The sequence below is a fragment of the Gobio gobio genome (assembly GCF_949357685.1).
Source record: "Gobio gobio genome assembly, contig: scaffold_91, whole genome shotgun sequence".
Classification (NCBI taxonomy): domain Eukaryota; kingdom Metazoa; phylum Chordata; class Actinopteri; order Cypriniformes; family Gobionidae; genus Gobio; species Gobio gobio.
In genome coordinates, this window is record NW_027645748.1 from 257,348 (window position 1) to 280,604 (window position 23,257).

At 44.1% G+C, this 23,257-nt stretch overlaps 1 protein-coding gene across 1 annotated transcript; it reads left to right on the forward strand.

Moving 5' to 3' along the window:
- Nucleotides 1-15,508: 15,508 nt before the first annotated feature.
- On the forward strand, nt 15,509-22,526 carry LOC307122371 (uncharacterized protein). Its single transcript, XM_079846363.1, has 5 exons — nt 15,509-15,588; nt 15,785-15,902; nt 16,030-16,137; nt 16,207-16,364; nt 22,191-22,526. Exons 1-4 carry the CDS (start codon nt 15,526-15,528, stop codon nt 16,254-16,256), a joined length of 339 nt encoding a protein of 112 aa, XP_079702489.1. The 5' UTR covers nt 15,509-15,525; the 3' UTR covers nt 16,257-16,364; nt 22,191-22,526.
- Nucleotides 22,527-23,257: the final 731 nt, after the last annotated feature.

Below are 23,257 nucleotides of genomic sequence, written 5' to 3' on the forward strand. Positions count from 1 at the left end.
ATTTAACTGGATGTCTGTTAAAGTTATAGGAACTAGTTAAAGAAAAAAAAAACTAATTCAATTAACTCCTAAAATTCTTATTTTAAAGGTGCCCTAGATTGAAACCTTGGTATAGTTGAATAACAAGAGTTCAGAACATGGAAATCACATACTGTGAGTCTCAAACACCATTACTTCCTCCTTCATATGTAAACCTTGTTTGTGAAAAACAGCACTGAAAAACCGGCAAGGGTTTAGTTACAAGGTTACACTGGGAATCAGGCTTAGAGTCACAAACAAATCGCTTTAACATAGTTTGTTTCACTAAGTTTCTCTTTCACAGAGTATGGACCTGTGAACTTTGCATGGAGGGGTTGATATTTACACTATTAATATTTCCTAATTTAACAATAGGCCTATTATTCATGAAAATAGTAAGCAGTAAACTGCCGAATTTCAATGTTCTCATTACTCTGCATTTTACAAATTTCTGGGGCGCGAAGATACAATATAATTTGCGATTTACGCAAAATTTATGCGACAATGCATTTTTTTAGGGATGGTGTCATGACGCACACCGTTTTATCGGTAAAAGACCAATTGACTGGAAACAGGCTGGAGACAGCAAAGTGTGCACTTTTTTTAATGCATATTCACTTTGTTGATAACAAAACTGTGGAAAAAGTGGACGGAAACTTAGCTAGGCTCTATTTGATGATATCTAGGAGAAAGAGGCTCTATGTGTTGCGATTTATCCGACTTCTGTGAGACAGCTAGCAGACGGTCGGTTAAGCCAGTCCATCTGCTTCCTGACCTGGGCTCCAGTTAGTCAAGGTTCAACTCTAAGACTATGTGCCAGATTACTAGATAGAAGAGCTGCACCATCCCAGGCGGGATGAATACCATCTCTTTTTAACAGGTCAGGTCTGCCCCAAAAACTGCTTTTCCAATTGTCTATGAACCCTGTTATTCTGCGGACACCATTTCAACAACCAGCCATTGAGTGAGGAGAGTCTGATAAGTATTTCATCACTCCGGCGAACAGGAAGCAGGCCAGAGCAAATTTAAGAGTCTGACATCATACTTGCTAATTTACACACTTCTTTAAATGTTAATTTTAGTGATCTCCAAACATCATTAGTGCCGATGTTGTAAACTTCCATCCATTTAGCCCAAAAACCGGATGCTAACGGCTTGGTCAAAAGGAATTCTGCGTGTAAGCCTTTTCAGCCTTTCGGTGAAGTTCTCTTAATTTATTGATATCTCATTTTAAATCTGACTCCATTAATAATTTTATCTGACTCCAATTCTAAGTGACTCCATAAAGTGTGCTACATTTAGAGTTTATCAGCTGATTTTAAGATTAGTTGCGATTTAATTTAGATCGTTGATTTTCTTTGTATCTTCCTAGTTCCCTTTCAGTCGGTCACTACGACGTACGTCGGTAATAACCGACGAATTGGGATCACTTCAGAGAGCCCCTATCAGCTTCGAGAACTTAAGAACAGGCCAATGAACAATTGGCGTGCGAGATTTGCATCTCGCGCTCCGCCCCGCGCCGCGGGTATAAACGGGAAGCGAGAGCACCGCACTGACGTCATTCACTTCGGAGCCGAACCGGCGTTTGAAGTTGCAGAGACTGCTTTCCTGTCTTTTCAGCGAAAGAGAATTCATCAGAACAGAGAAGAGGATCGTGTGCTGGTGTGACGGCGCTTTCCAGCGGGACCGCGAACTCAAGCTGCTAGAAGGAACAAACTGCTGTTATCACAGCAATCTGTTGGTATCGGTGGGCGTTCCATTCTTTGAGTGCAAACACAGGCTGCACTATTCCCTGTGTGTTGCCGCGGTTTCCCTGGGTGCTTCAGCACTCTCTTAAAAGAGCGTTCCTCACAAAAAGAGCAACACGGGTGTGACACTGCGTCTTTTTCAAGACGTCATTCCACTCGTGCGTTTCTGGATGCGGTTGTTTCCTGTCCTGACGGCCACGATCCCTCTCGCATAAACATGTTGAGACTGTGTTCGTGGGTGATCCGTGTTCTCTCAGGGGAACGGGACCACGTCGACGCGCTGGTCATCTCGCCTTCCGCGTGAGGGTTTGAGTGTTCAGCGCGCCGTGTGCCGTCTAGCTGCCGAGTGACAGCGCGGGTTGCCACGGCAGCTCAGCGCGCGTCACTCGGCGGCTACGCATGTTGAGACAGTGTTTGTGGGTGGTCTATGCTCTCTAATGAGAGCATGGCCACGTCGGCGCGCTGTTCATCTTGCCTTTTTCATAAGGGCTTGAGTGTTCAGCGCGCCGTGTGCCGTCTCACGGCCACGCCCACTGTCTCACATGTCTGCCGGTAGCTTACAGATGGGATTGCTGGTCCTAAAAAATAAATAAATAAATAATAAAAAAAAAAAAAAAAAGGACCTAGCGTTTCGTTTGGGGCTCTAGCAGAGGACAGATGTCAATCGCTGCATCGGAGAGAGGGCTGTTATGTGTTGAAAATGAAGATGATGCTGAGATTCCCACTATAATAGTGGGCGCTCGTGCTGAATCCGATTCATGCTCGACAGCCATGCTTTCCCGGGTGGCTGAGGCATAGTGCAACGCATAATTCGCCTTGCCTGCCTCTTGCCTTTCCCGGATGTGCGTTGGAAGGCTTTTGCATTATGGAACTATTGGTGGCAAAATATGGAACACCAATAGGGCCATAATCTGTATAAAGTTTTTCTCTCTCTCACTACCCTCATCGGTGGGGTGGCAGTGCCACTGGCAGGCCACCTCCGCCCTGCTTAGGGCATGAGGGTAGTTCTCAGCCGAGGTTGAGCTGCGCACAGCGCTGGCCCTTGGCTAGACGATGTCCAGAAACACCATTGACCCGGATTTGGTTCGGGACTGTTCTTCCCCCGGAGGAGGGCCGGGTAAAAACCATTAGTAATTCTGTTCCGCCACTGGGGTTAAAAACAGCCAGTGGTACCCAAATATATATCTAAAAAAAAAAAAAAAAAGAGAAGAACGGTTCCAATATCTCTGGGTCTCAGGAGTTCAGGAATGGCAGCGTGTGACGCTACAAGCCTCGCCGCCCTCATTCCCCTCCCCACAAGAGGGCGAGAATGGCAGTGTGTGACGCTACAAGCCTCGCCACTCTCATTCCCCTCTTCTCAGCGGTGTGTGGACGACAGTGCGCGACGCTATGCCTCGCCGCTCTTGTTCCCCGCTGAGGAAGGAGGTGAGGCAGACCGTGTGCAACGCCACAAAGCCTTGCCACGCTCAGCCCCTCCTTCATTTGGAGAGCGCGCTGGGCGGTGTACAACGCTCCCATGCCTTGTCAGCCTCTGGTGCCTCTCCAAATCGCCAGCAGGGGGTGCCGGCTGTGGGAACGCACTCAAGCGGCCTTCCCACACTCGCGCACCCCCTCAGCGGATGCAGGTCGTGTGTCAGACCCAGACCCCTACACGGACCACTCCCATGTCGTCCTGGGGTCCCTGCATTCCGCCTCGCTGCCCTGCTGCGGGTACGTCTGTGGTACCGATGACCCCGCTTGTTCGGTCTCTGGGGGCCTGGCTAGCGCTCCCCAGCCCGTCTCGCTGGGTCATCTGTACCATCAGACTCGGTTTGCGATTCAGTTCGCCCGGCGTCCGCCCAAGTTCGGGGGCGTTCACTTCACGTCTATTGCGTGGGTGGATGCCCCCGTGCTTCGGGCGGAGATCGCTGTCCTACTGGCGAAGGACGCGATAAAGCCGGTCCCTCCAGCCGATATGAAGTCTGGGTTCTACAGCCCGTACTTCATTGTACCCAAGAAAGGTGGTGGGTTACGACCGATCCTGGACCTGCGTTACCTGAACCGCTCCCTCCACAGGATGCCGTTCCGAATGTTAACCCAGAAACGCATCTTCAGATGCATCCGTCCCCAGGATTGGTTTGCAGCGATCGACCTGAAGGACGTGTACTTTCATGTCTCGATTCTCCCTCGACACAGACCGTTTCTACGCTTTGCTTTCGACGGACGGGCATACCAGTACAAAGTCCTGCCCTTCGGGCTGTCCCTGTCGCCCCGTGTCTTCACGAAAGTCGCGGAGGCGGCCATTGCTCCCATGAGAGAGCGTGGTGTTCGCATCCTCAACTATCTCGACGACTGGCTGATTCTTGCCCAGTCACGGGAGCAGTTGTGCGAACACAGGGACATGGTGCTCCGGCACCTCAGCCAGTTGGGTCTTCAGGTCAACTGGGAGAAGAGCAAACTCTGTCCCGTACAGAGGATCTCTTTTCTCGGGATGGAGATCGACTCGGTCGCCATGACTGCGCGCCTCAAAGAGGAGTGCGTCCAGTCGGTGCTGAGCTGCTTGAGTACGCTCAAACGCAGTACAGCGGTTCCACTGAAACATTTTCAGAGGCTCCTGGGGCATATGGCAGCAGCAGCCGCAGTAACGCCGCTAGGGCTGCTCCATATGAGACCGCTTCAGCACTGGCTACACGACCGAGTCCCGAGATGGGCGTGGCACAGCGGGTCCCTCCGTGTCCAAGTGACGCCGAGATGCCGCCAAACCCTCACCCCGTGGTCGGACCCTTCATTTCTACGGGCAGGAGTGCCTCTAGAACAAGTGTCCAGGCATCATGTTGTCTCCACGGATGCCTCACCCACGGGTTGGGGGGCCACGTACAACGGGCTTGCAGTATCGGGTCTGTGGACGGGGCCCCAACTGCAATGGCATATCAATTGCCTAGAGTTGCTGGCAGTTCGTCTTGCTCTCAGCCGCCTCAAAGGGTCGCTCAAAGACAAGCACGTTCTGGTCCGGACGGACAGCACGACGGCCGTTGCGTACATCAACAAACAAGGTGGTCTACGCTCCCGCCGTTTGTCCCAACTCGCCCGCCATCTCCTCCTGTGGAGTCAGAAGCATCTGAGGTCCCTTCGTGCTATCCACATTCCGGGCCTGCTCAATCGTGCGGCCGACGAGCTGTCACGGTTGCCAGTGCTTCCCGGAGAGTGGCGACTCCACCCCCAGGTGGTCCAGCTGATTTGGAGTCGCTTTGGGGCCGCACAGATCGATCTGTTTGCCGCCCACGACACGACCCACTGCCAGTTGTTTTATTCCCTGTCCGAGGGGACCCTCGGCACGGATGCACTGGCACACAGCTGGCCCCGGGCTCTGCGCAAATATGCGTTTCCCCCAGTGAGCCTTCTTGCACAGACACTGTGCAAGGTCAGGGAGGACGAGGAGCTTCTCCTCTTGGTAGCTCTGTACTGGCCCAACAGGACGTGGTTCCCGGAACTAGTGCTCCTCGCGACAGCACCTCCTTGGCCCATTCCTCTGAGGTAGGACCTTCTGTCTCAGAGACGGGGCACCCTTGGCACCCGCGTCCAGACCTCTGGAAACTCCATGTCTGGTCCCTGGACGGGACGCGGAGGTTCTAGGTGACCTACCACAAGCGGTAGTCGACACCATCGCTTCCGCCAGAGCCCCCTCTACGAGACGGCTTTATGCGTTGAATTGGAACCTGTTCGTCGACTGGTGCTCTTCTCGCCGAGAAGACCCCCGGAAGTGTTCGATCGGATCTGTGCTATCTTTTCTTCAAGACGGGTTGGAGCGAAGGCTGTCTCCCTCCACCCTCAAGGTATATGTTGCCGCCATCGCCGCAAGCCATGACCTCATTGATGGTGAGTCCTTAGGCAAGCATGATCTGATCGTCAGGTTCCTAAGGGGAGCGAGGAGACTAAATCCTCCTCGCCCTTCTTCTATACCCTCTTGGGACTTGTCTCTGGTGCTGACCGCACTGCAGAGGGCGCCCTTCGAGCCTTTACAGTCAGTAGAGCTTAAGATCTTGTCTCTAAAGACAATACTCCTGATTGCATTGGCCTCAGTTAAGAGGGTAGGGGACCTGCAGGCATTTTCGGTCGACGAATCGTGCCTGGAATTCGGGCCGGGTAATTCTCAGGTGACCCTGAGACCCTGGCCTGGATATGTGCCCAAGGTTCCCACTACTCCCTTCCGGGACCAAGTGGTGAGCCTGCAAGCGCTGCCTTCGGAGGAGGCAGACCCAGCCCTAGCTTTGCTCTGTCCCGTCCGTGCTCTCCGGACTTACGTGGACAGAACGCAAAGCTTCAGGACCTCAGAGCAGCTCTTCGTCTGTTACGGAGGACAGCAGAAGGGAAAGGCTGTCTCCAAGCAGAGGATGGCCCACTGGATAGTGGATGCCATCGTCTTGGCGTATGAATCCCAAGACGTGCCCTGCCCGCTCGGGGTTAGAGCTCACTCCACCTGGGGTGTAGCTTCTTCCTGGGCGCTGGCTCGTGGCGCCTCGCTGACAGACATTTGTAGAGCTGCGGGCTGGGCGACACCCAACACGTTCGCTAGGTTTTATAGCCTGCGTGTAGAGCCGGTGGCTTCTCGTGTGCTCGCTTCCCATAGTCAGCTTCACTGAAGTGCCCGTTCTAGTGTCGGCTTGCTGCGCCATTCCCTTCCCCTGGAACGGATACGTGCGCTTATTTTCTCCAGTCGAGTTCCCCAGGATAGGCGAACCCTGTTGAGTCCTCCGCACCCCTCGGCAGTCGGATGTTGCGGAGCGTCCGACGCCAGGTCTGGCACTCGTATGCATTGGTGGAACTTGTGTCAGGCTGGGTTCCGTATGTCGTGACCCCTACGGCGGTCCCATACGTGTATTTCCACGGTACAGCTCCCTACGGCGAGCTCGTGTCTTTCCCTTGGCAGAGTTCTCTGCCGTCTCAGTACGGTGTCGTCCCCCGCCTGCATTAGGCCGGGGCCTCCCCTGGGACTCCGTATGTTGTGCTGCCCACGGCCAGCCCATACGTGTTCTCCACATGGTAACTCCCTCCGGGCATGATGTGGCTCCCGCAGCGTCCTTCGGGCACGCTTTCCCAGCGTTATCCAATCAAGTCTGCTGAATGGGTCTTGCGGAACAGCAGTATGACTCTTCTAGCGTGAATCTTCCCGCCCGCTTCAGAACGGGGTCTGAGGGGCTCTCGCTGGGCGCTGGAAGTGGTAGTAACTGTGGCGTTTTCCATAGGGATCCCAATTCGTCGGTTATTACCGACGTACGTCGTAGTGACCGACTGAAAGGGAACGTCTCGGTTACGTATGGTAACCCTCGTTCCCTGAAGGAGGGAACGGAGACGTACGTCCCGTCGCCACAGTTCCTTCCATCACTGCTTGGCCGAGTCACTGGTTCGGCTCCTCAGTGAAAAACGTCAGTGCGGTGCTCTCGCTTCCCGTTTATACCCGCGGCGCGGGGCGGAGCGCGAGATGCAAATCTCGCACGCCAATTGTTCATTGGCCTGTTCTTAAGTTCTCGAAGCTGATAGGGGCTCTCTGAAGTGATCCCAATTCGTCGGTTATTACCGACGTACGTCTCCGTTCCCTCCTTCAGGGAACGAGGGTTACCATACGTAACCGAGACGTTTTCATATTCGTTCATCGAGAGACCCAATATCGCAGAGAAACAAGACACGTCCGGACCGCACGCTCACGGGCACAAAACAGTTACTTCTGTAATTAGTCAGAGGATGCAGAGTGAATATTTTACCTTTAAGTGGTTGCACAAGCTCACTCAACAAAAAGTGTAATTTTAGTAATACAGTAAAACTTCAAATAATAGCCCGGGCTTCTATTTACCCAAATCGCCGAACTGCACCGGCTTGTATTTGAAACAGGCGTCTATAAGAGACAGGCCTTTAATTTAGTGTTGAGATGTTCAAGCGTGACGGTAGGAGGTTACCACATTATATTACGTTTTATTTATAATTAATTCGAATGTGTTTAACAAATCATTTAATGTAAGAAATGTCTTAGATTATTGGCAGCACAAAAAACGAAACGATGTGACAGCAATGGGCAGAACAATATAAGTTACCGCTAAAATCCATTGAGCGTATGAACTTGTTGCCCGAAACACATCAAAAAGAAAGAATGAAGGCTACCCTGTAAAACAACTGCAATCATGTGATAGAAAATTACTATATTCATCACTATCATCATCCCCGCGATTCTCAATTACAAGTTCATGGGCGAATTCCTCCTCCTCGTCGCTCTCCTCCACTTCTCCAGCCTCCGCTAACTTTGCCTGCCTTGCTCGCACTAACAGATCCCGCCCAGATGCGCACGGCTCTCCCTCTTTGAAACAACGGATAAGGTGATCCTCGCTTCCATCAGAAGCTACTGTCAGGCCACATACCTAAGGATAACACCCCGAAGTTAATGAAATATATCTCCTCCTTCTCCCTCACACACACAAACACACGTGCACGTCTGCGCGCAAGCATTAAAGGAATTTTTCAGCCGCTCCGTATCCAGCTTTACCCACGCTTGAAATTTGACAACTGTCAGCTTAAATGTCAAATTATACTTTTCTCCATGGTGGTATTGAGAGAATTAAGAAAAACTGAAGACTGAAAGTTCGTTAACCTCTTTGTTATGTTGCAACCTGGTCTCACAGAATTCCGTGAAATGAACACGGCCCCTTAACTCAAAATCTGTGGCAGTTTCACGGAATCGCCGAAAATTCCGTGATGTGCCCACGGAAGTGATGCCTATGTAAGTCAATGACAGCAGCATCCGTGGTCCACACACGGGCTGTTACAACACCTGCGCTCCCCCAATTGACGTCGTTTTATAATTTGGTATAAAATTTATAATATTTAACTTTAAAGTGATTTTAGCTTGATATTGCATTGTTCTGTCGTCGTTTGATCGCTAGGATAACTTCTGGTCACCCTGATTTCCGTGACGAGACCACGGAATATTCAACGGTCGCCACAGATTGTTTCACATTCACTGGACGATATTGCTATATTGCTACACTTTCAGTAGGCAATTCAAGTTCTCTGTGTTTGCGATGCAATATCCTCATTAAACTGTGAACATCTTATCTCCCCTGATCAGTTTGTATAGCCTTTTGCCTATTGACAAATTCTGTGATGGCACCACGGATTATTCCGTGACGGGACCACAGATAATCGGATCACTAGAGGCAGACTTGATCAATCAAACTCCCCATCCATCATTTTAGTGTAAATAATATTTGGACTAATTTAGTATTTTTTTATTTGTACTGAATTGACAGATAGTCATATACAGACAACGAAAACAAAAAACGATAAAGACTAATAATAAATTAATGTTAAATCGGACAGTCTGTTGTCATGACAGCGACACACTTCCTTGCGCGCATCTGAGAATTTGGCGGTTTTTCCAGTCATTGCTTGGATCCCCTCTACAAATCGGTATGCATCTCAGACCTGCGTATTTACTATCTATAAATGTTGAGTAATAGGTTTTGATGCGTTTAAAATGGTTGGTATTGTTGATTGCTAAATATTTGACAAGATATTGTGTCTGTAAATAGTTGTTTTCCTCTAAAAAAAAAGTATGAATTTTTACATTACAAAATTTTAAAAGACGTTTTCTCAAAATGAGTTTTTTGTCATTCTCTCAGCCTATGTAGCACCTATGTAGTTACACCAAACTTTCTGGTTAACACCTTGCAGTATTCTGAAGATATTTTCAAAGGGATTTGTAAATCATGACGGATTTATGTGACATTTTAATCAAAAAAATATTGCGATTTTTTTATTTTATTTTGTTTTTCAGTATATTTTTGAATTTCCTAAGTAATGAAAGCATATAGGCCCTATCCTGAAACCCATCTGAAATTATTTTTTTATCTTGTGTGTAAACAAAATGAAAAATTTTTTTTTTGGTTTTATCATATGTTCAGATTTATGTTAGTGAAATTATATGCAAAATTGCGCATATTTAATGAGATAATGCCTACTTTGCATAATTAAACATACAAATTTCTAAAACTTGTAATACATTGTTTTTATATACTTGTGTAAGTAATCAACTGAGGAAGTTTCATGGTGATATCTATTATTTTAAAATTTTACCCTATTCACCTGCAGTGTCTCGCATTAATGTAGACATTATATTTTTTCTCTAATGATGTTTTCTTGTCTGTTCTACAGATTATTTGCTGTTCTACATATCTCTATATATATTTATACATAGAAAACAAAGGCACTTTTAAGAGCCACTCTTTCAATCTCTCTCTCTCTCTCTGTCTCTCTCACTCTGTTTTTCTCTAGTTATCCCCCCCCCCCCCTCTCTCACACACACACACACACACACACACACACACATACATCTTCATATCTGTATTGTGTGTCTATTATTGTCTGTATTTTTGTACTGTGTCTGTGCACCATGTCAGAAAACCACTCAAGAGTCTTTAAAGATCCCAGTGAGGTCAGGGGCCATATGGCTGCTGAAATAAGCAAGGCCCTTTTCCGTGAGGCCAGGGTGAGAAATTTTGATAACTTTACACCCATGTCTATGAAAATCACTATTGGTATTACATTATATTACATTGTTTGTTTTTTATAGTGGATGTTGAGGTATGATGTTCTTTACATTTAATGCACATTGGAGTAGTGTAGTATTTTATAATAATTTGTAGTTTTTGTTTTGTGTTTTTTATTGTTACTTTCTTTGGAAAAAGCATCCATCAAACATAACCATAAGTTAGTTTGACATTCTATCAGAAAACATTAGTATTTTATTTTCATATAGGCTGCAATCGCAATGGAAAGCCATGTCCCTCAAAAAAGAAAGAGGACTAAGAGAAAGAAAGCAGTCGCAAGCGTGGCGGCCACAAGTCACAGACGTAAGAAACGTCAAAAAGCAGAACGCCGTGCATTAGGTTTGTTGTTTCTAGCACTGTTGTTGTAGTTTAATAACGATAATTATCTAAATGTTGGTGAGTGAAAAGATGGTTTGAGCTCACTGAGCCAGATGTATGATTGAATTTTGTGAATTTTCGGGACTAAAATATATGATGCTTTAAGACCCTGATAGAATAGATAAACAAATGTATTGGCCTTTACAGCTTCCGATGTTCAATTGAACACAGTGTCTGAGGAAGTCCCTCAGATAGAAGAAGAGCTGACTGCAAGTCTTGGTGAGTATGTCTATTTTATCACTATGACTACATTTCCTATTCCTCCATATAAACTTTTCTAATGACCTTGCTAAACTTTTCCTTGATTCATTGTTGTTGATGTCTCACACTTCTTCTCCACCTAACATTAAAAGTGGTTTGTGTTTGTATTTTGTTGTTGTAGACATGAATGTGAAATTCAGATTTTTGACAATTCAGCACTTTTTTCAGTGCTTTTGCAGAGGAGTTAATTCTTGCCTAGTTTGGGAAGTGATAGACACTCCAACTCTTCATTTCAAACTGGTCTATTATCGGAAGCATATTACATGATTTGTGATAACATTGTGATACAATGGTTTGTGATACCATGAGCAAGTCCATATACAGGACATTAAACCAACATTGAATGGACACTGTAGTGTGTGGCTTGGTCAAAGTCGGATTTTAAGTCATAATTATTTTTGTACCATTCCGTATTAAGTAATTTTTATCTATTGTGCCTTCACTCAATCGAAGGGTTGTTTAACAGTTATTTATATATTTTCATTTATTTTCAGAAACACGTCTTCAAGAGTTGAGGGACACTCTGGACTCAGTTGAGGTTAATGTGGCAGCAGAAAAAACAGAATGGGCACAGCGGCAGCTACACGCTGGTACAAGGGCAAAAGCAGCAAGGCCAGTGCTGCTCGATGCTAAACTGTCCGCTGAAAGAGATGTCCATGAAAAATGCCACAGGTGTGGCACTGGAGAGGCAGTAATTAGGTGCCTGGATTGTGTGCCACTGGACATGGAATTTCTATGTGGAGGATGCGACTTGGAGGCTCACAAAAAGAATGTGTTCCACGGCAGGGAGGCACTATTCCATGGCTACCTGGAGCCTATTCCCCCACAAAGGCTGTGGTGATGGGTGAAAATGGTCAGCCTCACTTTTGTGAGCAGGGTATGTATTTATTATCAATTACTGTTGACTAGTAAAGAGTTATTACACACATATTCTTGGTTGATAGACTTTGTCAGTGGAAAAGGTTTAAACTCTTAATTTGAATCACTCTTTGACTGAAGAAAATGTTTTTGTTTGTCTTTGACTATGAAACGTGCTATTAGTAAGAAAACAGTGATAATGGCATGGTAGAGTTGTCTGTTTTGTAGATGTTGGTTTTGAATCACTAGTATGACAAGTATAGATACACCTTCTCGATTGAGGAAAAATGTAACAACCTCTTTGCATTGCAGTATGTCAGTTGCCATTGCCTGCACGTAGGGCAATATGTGAGTGCACCCATGAGATTGAGGTCACCTCTGGCAAGCATATTTCTGTGGTCACCATGAATGGTAACTTTGGAAAGTCCTGCTTTTTGTTTTGTTGTACCGCAGAAGTTAACAATTGCAATCAAGGCAAAGATTTTCTCTTGAGGAATATACCAATTACCAAATGTTAATGCCATATCAAATACTACAATGAATGTATAATGGTCAGTTGAGTTGGAAAAAGTTGATTCTGTGAAACACATGTTTAATGTGTCTCTTTTTTTCACAGGACGATATGATTTCTGTTTGCCTCGTAAAGTTTGTCCTACCTGTCTTGTGGAATGGACCCCAGGGGTGAAAGAGCTCCTTAGGTACCGCTACTGGCCAAGCACAACAAACTGCCAGACACTATATAGTTTTGATGTCTTCGAAGCTTATGCTCACATTAAAGTATCGGCTCCTTCGATGTCAAGGCAGGCCTTTTTAAAGCTACTGGAGCACCGTTCTGCTCAGGCTGGAAGGGTAAATCTGCTTGAATCATTGTAACACATAATCATATTACTGTATCTGTAATATTGTAATATTTATTTTCTGTAAACCCTAATAATTATTTTTATGTCATAGCCGGGGAATGTCTGTGCAGACACGTTCCAGAAAAGCTTTTTCGAATATTGTTTTTGCAAGCACACAGAAGAGGTGATGTGTGAAGTAAATGATTTTTATTGTCCAGCATGTCACCCAGACATGTTGGCAGTGTGTTGTGATGGCAATCGCAAACATTATCGCTTCAAAAAATCAGGGGGGTATGTTAATATTACACAGGCATTAATGTCAATATCAAAACCACAGCATTGTCATAGAAATAGTTGCATGTAGAGTAATAAATGTTTGGTCAGTTAAAAGTGCATTTTTTTGTGATCAATTTTAATGGACAGGAATGAGGAACCCTCTTTGTACAAGGGGTTATTTCTTACCAAAGATGAGGAGGTATCAGCCTTTCTTAACAATGTCAGAGGCAGCAGCACGACAAGAGTATGTCTAATATTGAATATTAAGACAGTATATCTACTGCTTATGTTTGTGTGTCTTTTGTTTTTTCTATTTGTTAAGACGAGTGATATCTGACTTTACAGGCAGATAACAGTGGAACATGTGGCGTTTCAAGGTTCAGGGCGAGTAAGGAAACGTCAAAAAAATCATCGTCCAAAATAGATGAAGAGGGGATACAAGTGGCAGTCTGCAGGTATGTGGGTAGATCAAAAGTGTGCAATTGTACAGATACCACTTGTCACACGCTATGGAAATTTTTGGATAAATGTATCAGAGTCATGTTTAATTTCCTTATGGGAAGTAAATTCCCTTAACAGATTTTTTTCCCAAGAAGATTGTTTTAAAGCTCAGTTAGTCACATATGTACAGATTGATGGGGAAATGTGTGTGTGTGTGTGTGTGGGGGGGGGGGGGGGGGGATTTTTCTCTGTCATATAGTGCCTGATTTTTTTCAGTCGTTTTATATTGATGGCCAGGCAAAGTGTTGGTTAATGCCTACTTATGCTGTGCTTCTTTTTAGGTACTGGCCATACCTAAGCAAAGTGACTGAAGAATCATCAGATCTTCAACCGCTGATGGAAATGAGGCCATTTCTCAGTGTGATGCATGCCAAAGCTCATACAGCAAAATGCGAGGTACCTCAAATTACTGAAATTCAGATGCAACAGTAGCCAGCAGGCAGCTAATGCGAAGTCGAGCAATTATTGTTTTTTATTATTTTAATGTGGTATTAGTGGCAATATACTAAGTTGTAAGTCTGTGATTATGATATCTTGTGTAGTATATTATGCAGATAAAATATGACATTTAATGTGAAAGGGATTTTAATGTGCACATAATCCATGCACTCTAAAAAAAAAAAAAGGTTCTATATGGCACCAAAAATGGTTCTTGGCTCGTAATCATAGGGAAACCTTTTTAAGTGCTATATAGCACCAATTTTGGTGCTTCAGTGGTTCTTCAGCGGTTCTTCAGAGGTTCTTCACCGGTTCTTCAGAGGTTCTTCACCGGTTCTTTGACTAAGGTGCTATATAGCACCGCTAACTATGGTGCTATATAGCACCGCTTAGTGTGATTGCATAGCATTAGATTTTTAAAGTTATGGTATGAAATTAATCCAACACTATGTTGCGGGTGAGATGGGGTGGCAGGAATCAGGATGGAGCAGGGAACACTGTTGGGGAGGAAGTCGAGCAAGTATGTTATTACCAACATTATTGTAACTATGTAGATATAAGAGACTTCACTGATACATTTATGTGAGAGACAAGCAGAGTGTGAAGGATGAAGTACATCAGGGTATAAAACAAAGATCTATGCTTGCTCGAATGACCATCAGAGCATGATCTCTTCTGGAAATTCAATCTCTGCATTTAACCTATCTGTGAATTAGAGAGGTACACACACAGCACACAGTGAGGTGACACACACTAACTCAGAGCAGTGGGCAATCAGCTGCTGCGGCGCCCGAGGAGCAGTGAAGGGTTTGGTGCCTTGCTCAAGGGCACCTTAGCCGTGGATGTGGAAGGGACAGCAATGTTCAACAACTTTCCCCACCCACTTTCACTTTCCACACAACCACTCCTCCTGGTCGGCATTCGAACAAGTAACATGCCCAAGGCCCTAACCAGTAGGCCATGGTTGACTTTCCAACCCACCAGTAGGACCCCATTTGACACACCAGCCTGGTGACAGTGCCCAATCATCAAGTTTCAATGATTCATCAAGATTCTATGAAAATGCAGGATGTCACAGCTCTGGCATGCCATAGTGAGGTTTTAAAATGTAGACCCAATTGGCAAGATCCAGCGTTGCTCCCAACTTTGAAAAATTGGGCTCGATCTTTCCAAATTTGTCTATGGCTATGGCTGAAAGGGTGTGGTTGTTTTAGTTTCCATGGCATTCTAAGGTGTATAGCTAGTTGACAAGAAGATATTAGTTAAGCAATAAGTATGGCTACATGTTCACATACATAAGTTTTTATTTATTTGTTGTTGTTTTTTTGTTAATGTAATATAGGAATACATTAATTTCTGTATTGTTTTATCTAGGTAAACAGCTTTCTCTCCAGGGCAGCTCTTGTCACAAAGTACATGACAAAGGCAGGTTGGTATGACACATTACAAACCATACGCTATGATGAGGTATTTCTGACTTCTAAAATGTCATTTTTCCTGTTCTCCTTGCACTAAAGTAATTGTTGTGTTAGGTTGTGTCTAACTGCAATGGTCTTTCGTGGGTAAATTGATCCAATCACGCATGCAGATTTATTTTTTTAATCAGGGAGAGAGAATATGCTCACTCAACAGGCCATGGGGTGGAACAGAAAAAAGACGGAGAACCTTCACAAAGTCTTGGCCCGCAGATACATCAAAGTAAGGACATTGGACCCAGTGGTCCTCTTGCCTGACACAACATACATTTTAACAACATACAGCAGAGCTGGAGTCCATCCATTTGTAATAAGCTCATTCATCCATTGATTTATTAACTGTAGATGAAGGAATTTCTTGATCCCGGTATTGGCTGAAAGCTTGCATGATATTTTTTTTATTTTTGTGTTATTTAAAGATCTCCGAGAGGGCAAAGCTGGAAGCTGCCAGCTTCAGTGATTTCCGCCAGAAGAATGACATCACTGAACAAACTGCACAGCAGTGGGTGTGTGATGTTCAGCAGTGGGCAGTCACAGGTAAATCATGCATAGCGCTCAGACTTTTCACAAATACAACTGTTAATTACTTTGTTCAAATATGAACTACATAAGGTGATCATACATTTTTAAATGAAACAATCGCTTAATTGTGTTACCTATTTAGAGCCTGGGAGCACAACAGAACAGGGAGCAACAGATGATCTCAGGGCTGAGATAGAGAGCATCATAGTGGCCCTGCTACGCAAGAAGCAGGACCTCTATCGTCAACATGGTTGGTTGACGGATATTCAAATGGTACATTGCATTTACATTGCAATGATTTTCTTATTTCACTTTGCAGATAGCAACCAGACAAGGCAAAGAAAAATAAGAGAATTAAAAAAAAACTGAAACAAAAGAGCCTGCTGTACAATGCTATTGCAGAGGATACAATTGACGAGGAGTTGGCCTCCAATTTGACAGAGGACTACATCCTGCCTTGGGAGAGACGTGAGGATGGTATGGTAGTCCTGACATGTTCTCTAAAATGTATGCCTGTCTGTCTACGGTATTGCAATGAAAATCTCTCTCTCTCTCTCTCTCTCTCTCTCTCTCTCTCTCTCTCTCTGGTGCATGCTGGGAGTGTGTGAGTGCGTGTGAGGGTGAACACGGTGAGAGTGTTTGTTTTTTTTTTTCTTTATCTTTTCTCTTTACTTTGAGGTTATGGATTAGGTTATTGATTAAGTTAGGAAAGGTAAGTTATAGTTTGGTGTGGTGTGGCGGAGTCGGGATGGCGTCCCTCCCTGAGAGTGGAGCGGCGTCTCTCTCGCTCCGGCATGCCGTCAGGTGTGTGGTTGAACCTGGCGTTACAGTGGAGGATGTGTTACTGGCGGCGGGCGAGCAGATCGGGTACGAGAACATCTGCTCGGCCTCCCGTATGAACAAGGCAGTAGTGATCTTTGTGAAGGAGGAAGTCTTGGTCAGTCGGCTGATAAGCAGCGGTGTTGTGGTAAGTGGCGCTTTTATTACCGTTTCACCGCTGGTTACACCGACGACGAGAGTTACAATTTCAAATGTTCCGCCTTTCATTAAAAACAGCGAGATTGAGCGATCTCTGGCGAGCTACGGGAAGTTCGCTAGCCCGATCAAAATGATTTCACTTGGGTGTAAAAATGCGGCTTTAAAGCATGTTTTATCATTCAGGCGACAAGTTTTTATGTTTCTGAGTGAACCGGATTTGAATGTTTCTTTTAGACTGTGGCATGAAGGGAAATCTTATCAGGTGTATGCGAGTAGTGGAAACATGAAATGCTTTGTATGTGGAGACGTTGGGCATAAGAGGGTGGTGTGTCCACACAAAGGTCAGGACAGGGAGAATACACAGCAGGGTGCGGATGCTGCAGGTGAGGGATCAAAGGAAGGGGAAGAACAGCCTCAGGTGGAGAGTGAGGTGCGTGAGGATGATGATGATGGTGGTGATGGTGATAGTGGTGGTGCTGCTGGTGTTGTAGGTGAGGTGAGGTCTATTGCTACTATGGATAAAAATAAAAATACTGAGGGAAGGGGGATGACAGATGAAGGTGAGGTTACAGTGGGAGGAAGTGGAGAAACAGTGATTGGTGAGGATTTGGTGATGGCAAATGAAGGTGAGGTTACGGTGGGAGGAAGTGGAAAAACAGTGATTGGTGAGGATTTGGTGATGGCAGATGAAGGTGAGGTTATGGCAGGAGTAAGCGGAGAAGTGGTGATTGTTGAGGATGGTGGAAATGGAATTGAGACTCAATTAGAAACATCACAGGGGTCTATAATGAGTAATGATAACGATGATGCTCTTTCAGATGTTTCTGAAGTTGGTTCCCAGGTTGTGGAAAATGTTTACACACTGCAAGAAATAAATGATTTTTTGGATGTTACTTTTGGGAAAGTGGTGGAAGTCAGTGATTTTTTCCCGGATGTGGATAGATTTATTGCTTCAGCCACTTTGTTGCAAAGAACAGTAAGCTTTGATGAGCTAAGCAAGAAAAAGAGATTTCGTTTAAAGAAAATTTTAACGAAGTTACGTCAAGGCAGGTCTAGTGCTTCGAATAATTAAAAAAAAAAAAAAAATGGATAAGTTACAGAGAGTGTCTTTTTCACTATGGGTTCTTCTGTTTCTGTCCCTTTTTTCTCTCTTTCTCTTCTCTATGGAGTGTCTGAAGGTTGGCTCCTTAAATATAAACGGGGGTAGAGATAGGAAGAAATTAGCAGTAGTTTCAGAATTTTTAAAGATAAAACAAATTAATGTTGCTTTCCTACAGGAAACACACACTGACGTTAATAATGAGGTGGAGTGGGGTATGTGGTGGGGGGGGAAGCTGGTTTTAAGTCATGGCTCAAGCAATAGTGCTGGGGTTGCTATTTTATTCTCAAAGAACATGAATTTTAACATTTTAGCTGTGGAGGAAATTGAGAAAGGGAGGATTTTATTAACAAAGATAGAGTTTTGTGGTTTTTTGTTTGCTTTTGTTAATGTTTATGCCCCTAATAACGGGTCGGAAAGGGTGAAGTTTTTTATAAAACTAAATGAGACGTTAAAGAAGATTAATGATGGTGTGTGTGTTGTTCTGGGGGGAGACTGGAACTGTACAACGGATTTTACTGTTGATAGGAATGGGGTGGAACCACATCACCAATCCAGCTTAGCACTTTCTAAAATGATAGGAAAAAATGGTTTGATGGATGTATGGAGAATGAGGAATAAGAAGGAAAGGCAGTACACATGGGTTAAAGTGACTGACAATGTGATTTGTGGGGCTCGATTGGACCGTTTTTATCTTAAAAAAACATGGAATAATAGAGTAGCAAATGTTTTTCATTCGCCCAATGGCTTTTCAGACCATCATATGGTTAGTCTAGTTTTAAATCTGAAAGAACTGTCAAGAACAACTTATTATTGGCATCTTAACACCAAACTTTTACAAGATGCTTTGTTTACTGAAAGATTTAGATTGTTTTGGGATGAATGGCGAGTGAAGAAGAGTTCTTTTGAGAGTCTGAGCCAGTGGTGGGACGTGGGTAAAGCTCAAATACGAGTCTTTTGTCAGAACTATACCCTGCATTCTTCATCACGTATTAAAACAATAATAAAAGGACTGGAGGAAGACATTATGAAATTAGAAAAAAGCCTTATGGATGATACTGGAGCGGTGCAGAAGGACTTTCTGAAAAAGAAAAGAATGGAGCTTGGATCGTTTTTACAGGAACAGACGAAGGGGGCGCTGATTAGAGCAAGATACTGCTCCATCAAAGACATGGATGCTCCCACTTCCTATTTTTTTAATTTAGAGAAGAAAAATGTACAACAAAAACACATGTTTCACCTGCGACGTACTGATGGATCCATAACGACTGACCCAGTGGAAATAAAAAGAATGACAGTTGACTTTTATGGGAAGCTATACAGCAAAGAACCTTGTGACTCTAACAGTGCTGCGGAATTACTCCAAGACTTGCCAAAGTTACCTGATGAACAGAAGGAATGGCTGGACAATGAGATCAGTTTTAAGGAGCTAACGGAGGCGGTGCAGCAGCTGTCCTCGGGGCGCTCTCCGGGAATAGATGGACTGCCTGTGGAGTTTTATAAACACTTTTGGAATATTATAGGAGAGGATTTACATGAAGTATTTTTAAGTTGTTTTAAAGAAAAGTTACTACCTGTAAGCTGTCGCCGTGCAGTTTTATCTTTGCTCCCAAAAAAAGGGGATTTATGCTGCCTGAAGAACTGGAGACCAGTGTCTCTTTTATGCTTGGACTATAAGATTTTATCCAAATGTCTTTCTAACAGAATCAAACATTGTTTACAGTTTTTAATTGAGAAAGAGCAAACGTACTGTGTCCCAGAGAGGTCAATTTTAGATAATATTTATTTGTTAAGAGATTTAGTTGATTTTAGCCATCTTAATAATATTAATCTGGGTATTTTATCATTAGATCAGGAAAAGGCCTTTGATAGGGTTGATCACGGGTATCTTTTTAATGTTTTAAAAAACTTTGGGTTTGGTGAAATTATGTTATCATATGTAAAGTTGTTATATTCTGATGTATTTATTATGGTTAAGGCTGGTGGGGGTCTAAGCGCTCCCGTTCCTATTGGTCGAGGGATTCGACAGGGCTGTCCGTTATCTGGTCAGTTATACAGTCTGATGATTGAACCGTTGTTACACAGACTGAAAAAAGACCTAAAAGGTGTAGAGATTCAGAATGGGGGTGAAAGTGCGAATTTTGTATTATCAGCTTATGCAGACGACATCACTGTTTTTATTACAAGGCAGGAAGACATTAGAAGACTAAACAAAAACATTAATTTATATGAAAAGGCATCTACAGCAAAAGTGAACTGGGAGAAAAGTGTGGGGTATATTATAGGCAGGTGGGAAGAGACGGGATGTCCAACACTTCCAGGTGGCTTAAGGTGGGGAAGAGAAGGGTTAAAGGTTTTAGGGGTTTTTATTGGTAGTGCGCAGTATCAGGTGAAGAATTGGGAGGGTTTGCTGGAGAAGGTGTCTAGCCGGTTGTCTAAGTGGGAATGGCTATTACCACAGTTGTCCTACAGAGGTCGAGTTCTGGTTGCTAACAACCTGGCAGCTTCTGTCCTGTGGCACAGGTGTGCCGTCCTGGATCCACCGGAAGAAGTCATATGTGAAATACAAAGAAAGCTGGTGAACTTCTTCTGGAGTGGTGAGCACTGGATCCGGGCATCGGGGATCTACTTGCCAGTCTGTGAAGGAGGACATGGACTGGTGGATGTCAAGAGCAGGATCAATGCTTTTAGACTGCAAGCAGCAAAGAGACTCTTGTATGACAAAGATTTGTTGTGGACTCATACTGCGTGTGCCATTCTACAGAGGGCAGGGAGTCTTGGACTGGACAAACACCTGTTTTTAATGAGATTGGAAGAAATGAATCTTTCTGGAATTACACCTTTTTATCAGACAATGTTTTATGTGTGGAGGAGTGTTTTTAAAGTGGACAGAGATCGGAGCAGTTCTGCTCAATGGGCTCCGGAGGAACCTTTATTTTTTAACAATATGATCCAGACAAGACTTTTATCATCAGTGACTGTCAAAACATGTCTCATTGGGAAGGGGATTGTGAAGCTGGGTCAACTCATGGATAACGATGGATGGAAAGCAGTGGGAGTTATTCAAGGAATTACGGGCCTACAGTCACAGAGACTTGCATCTAAATTGATTGAAGAAATTTCCATGGTGGTAAAAAACATGTATGGAGAGAACATGGCAAGAGGTCAAATGGATAACCATAGTGGCAAACCAGAATTTCCAAGGATTGGCATTTCACTGCAAATAAGTGACGAGGACGAGGGTGAAGTCGCCAACTCAATCCTGAACTCTCGGACTCCTCAACTGGAGTATTTGGACAATGTTTCAAAGAAGGCGCTCTATCACTCTACGGTTAAAGTGATGCATCAGCGGTCACTAAAGCGACAGAAAGCCTCCAGATGGCCAGGTTTGTTGGGACCAGAGTTCCTTGTGCGGGACAGGTGGAGGACCCTGTATAAACCCCCTGTAGAGAAGCGTACTGCTGATCTGCAGTGGAGGATTATCCACGGGGCCATAGCTACAGACAGACACGTGGCACACCTGAATCCAGCAGTGGGGGGGCAGTGCAGGTTTTGTGGTGAGGGAGAAGATTTAGAACATCTGTTTTTAAAATGTGGTAGATTAAATAATCTTTTTCAGTTACTAAACATTTGGTTTAATGGTTTTACAGGGGATTTTAATGATCAGGTTTTTATTGGAGGGTTGAAGTATAGTTTTGTTTTAAGGAAGAGAGTAGTTTTATTGAACTATTTAATAGGGACAGCAAAAATGGCTATATGGAAAACCAGGAAGAATAAAGGTCTAGGGGTGGCGGCGACGGATCCTAGAGTGATGCTGATGTGGATGGTGGCAGCAAGATTGAGAACTGAGTTTGCATATTACAGTCTTACCAATAATATTCCTGCTTTTTGTGAAACATGGTGTTTTAAGGAGGTTTTATGTGTTGTACATGATGATCAGTTGGTTTTAGGGTTTTAAAAAATGGTAAAATGGTTTTTTTTAAATGGTAAAATGGTTTTTTTTTAAATGGTAAAATGGTTTTTTTTTAAATGGTAAAATGGTTTTGTTTTTTAAGACATCATGTTTGTAACAAGTAAAAAGTAAAAAATAAAGTATTTCTAAACCTCTCTCTCTCTCTCTCTCTCTCTCTCTCTCTCTCTCTCTCTCTCTCTCTCTCTCTCTCTCTCTCTCTCTCTCTCTCTCTCTCTCTCTCTCTCATATTTCCAACAAATCCCTCTACCTAAAGGTCACTCCTTCAGGTTAAAACGATCTCTTTTTGACCAAATGATGCTAATTAGACGCCTTGAGGAGGAGCAGAGCATCCTGGTGAAGGAGATGTCTCAGCACATCACGTCTCTCCGAAAGGAGATAAAGGGAGTGGAGAAGCTGAAAGAAAACATCAGAATGGGCTGTAAGTCAAATTTGGAAAAAAAAAAAAAAAAATTCTCACCAAAATATATGTAGTCCCTTTTCTACTGACTGGTACCAGTTCAACTCACCTCACATGACTCGGTTTGGTTTCAAACGTTTAATTTTCCACTGCATAAAAGTACCATTTCATGTAACTGGTTGTTATGGTCACACAGAACTAAACTACCCTAGCATCAACAATGTGGAAAAGATGGTAACAGCAATCACTACAGCAGATAAAATCAACAGTATTCTGAATTCATCACACTACAGACACGTTTTTGGGAAGATGGCAATATTTACTCTATCAGCCATCTACTAACATGTACATGTACTAACACTGAGCTGCTGCTGCTATCTCCAATATTTACACATCATTTTTGGAACTTCAACAGAGGTGGAACCAAAAGTGCTTGCAGAGTCAAGTGGAGCTGGTACCAGTCAGTGGAAAAGAGGCACAAGTTTTGTTTTTTCTATATTAGTCATACCACTCTGCTCCACCCTCACACTTTGTTTGCCCTATCCTCACCTCAACATTAACCCCCCCCCACCCCATCACACACAGTCACAGCTTCTGCAAACTCCCATCCCTCCCCTACTGCACTATATACCCCCAATTTATGCAAAGTATAGGATGTCAAACATGCAATTTCAATGAATTTCTTACATCTATTAACTATATGCATATGACAATAAAATATCATTGTATTACGTGTTTACGTTTTCTTGCAACAAATAAAAGAAATAAAAAAGTTACATCTTTCTGTCATATGTGGTTCTACATGCTATAATCTTAGAACAATACTTGTAATTCTTATGTTTATGTATGTTACAGATTTTGGTGACATGTCAGAGGATGCTACAGCTGGTTTGAAAAGTGTCCTCATGCGGAGGTCCTCTGCA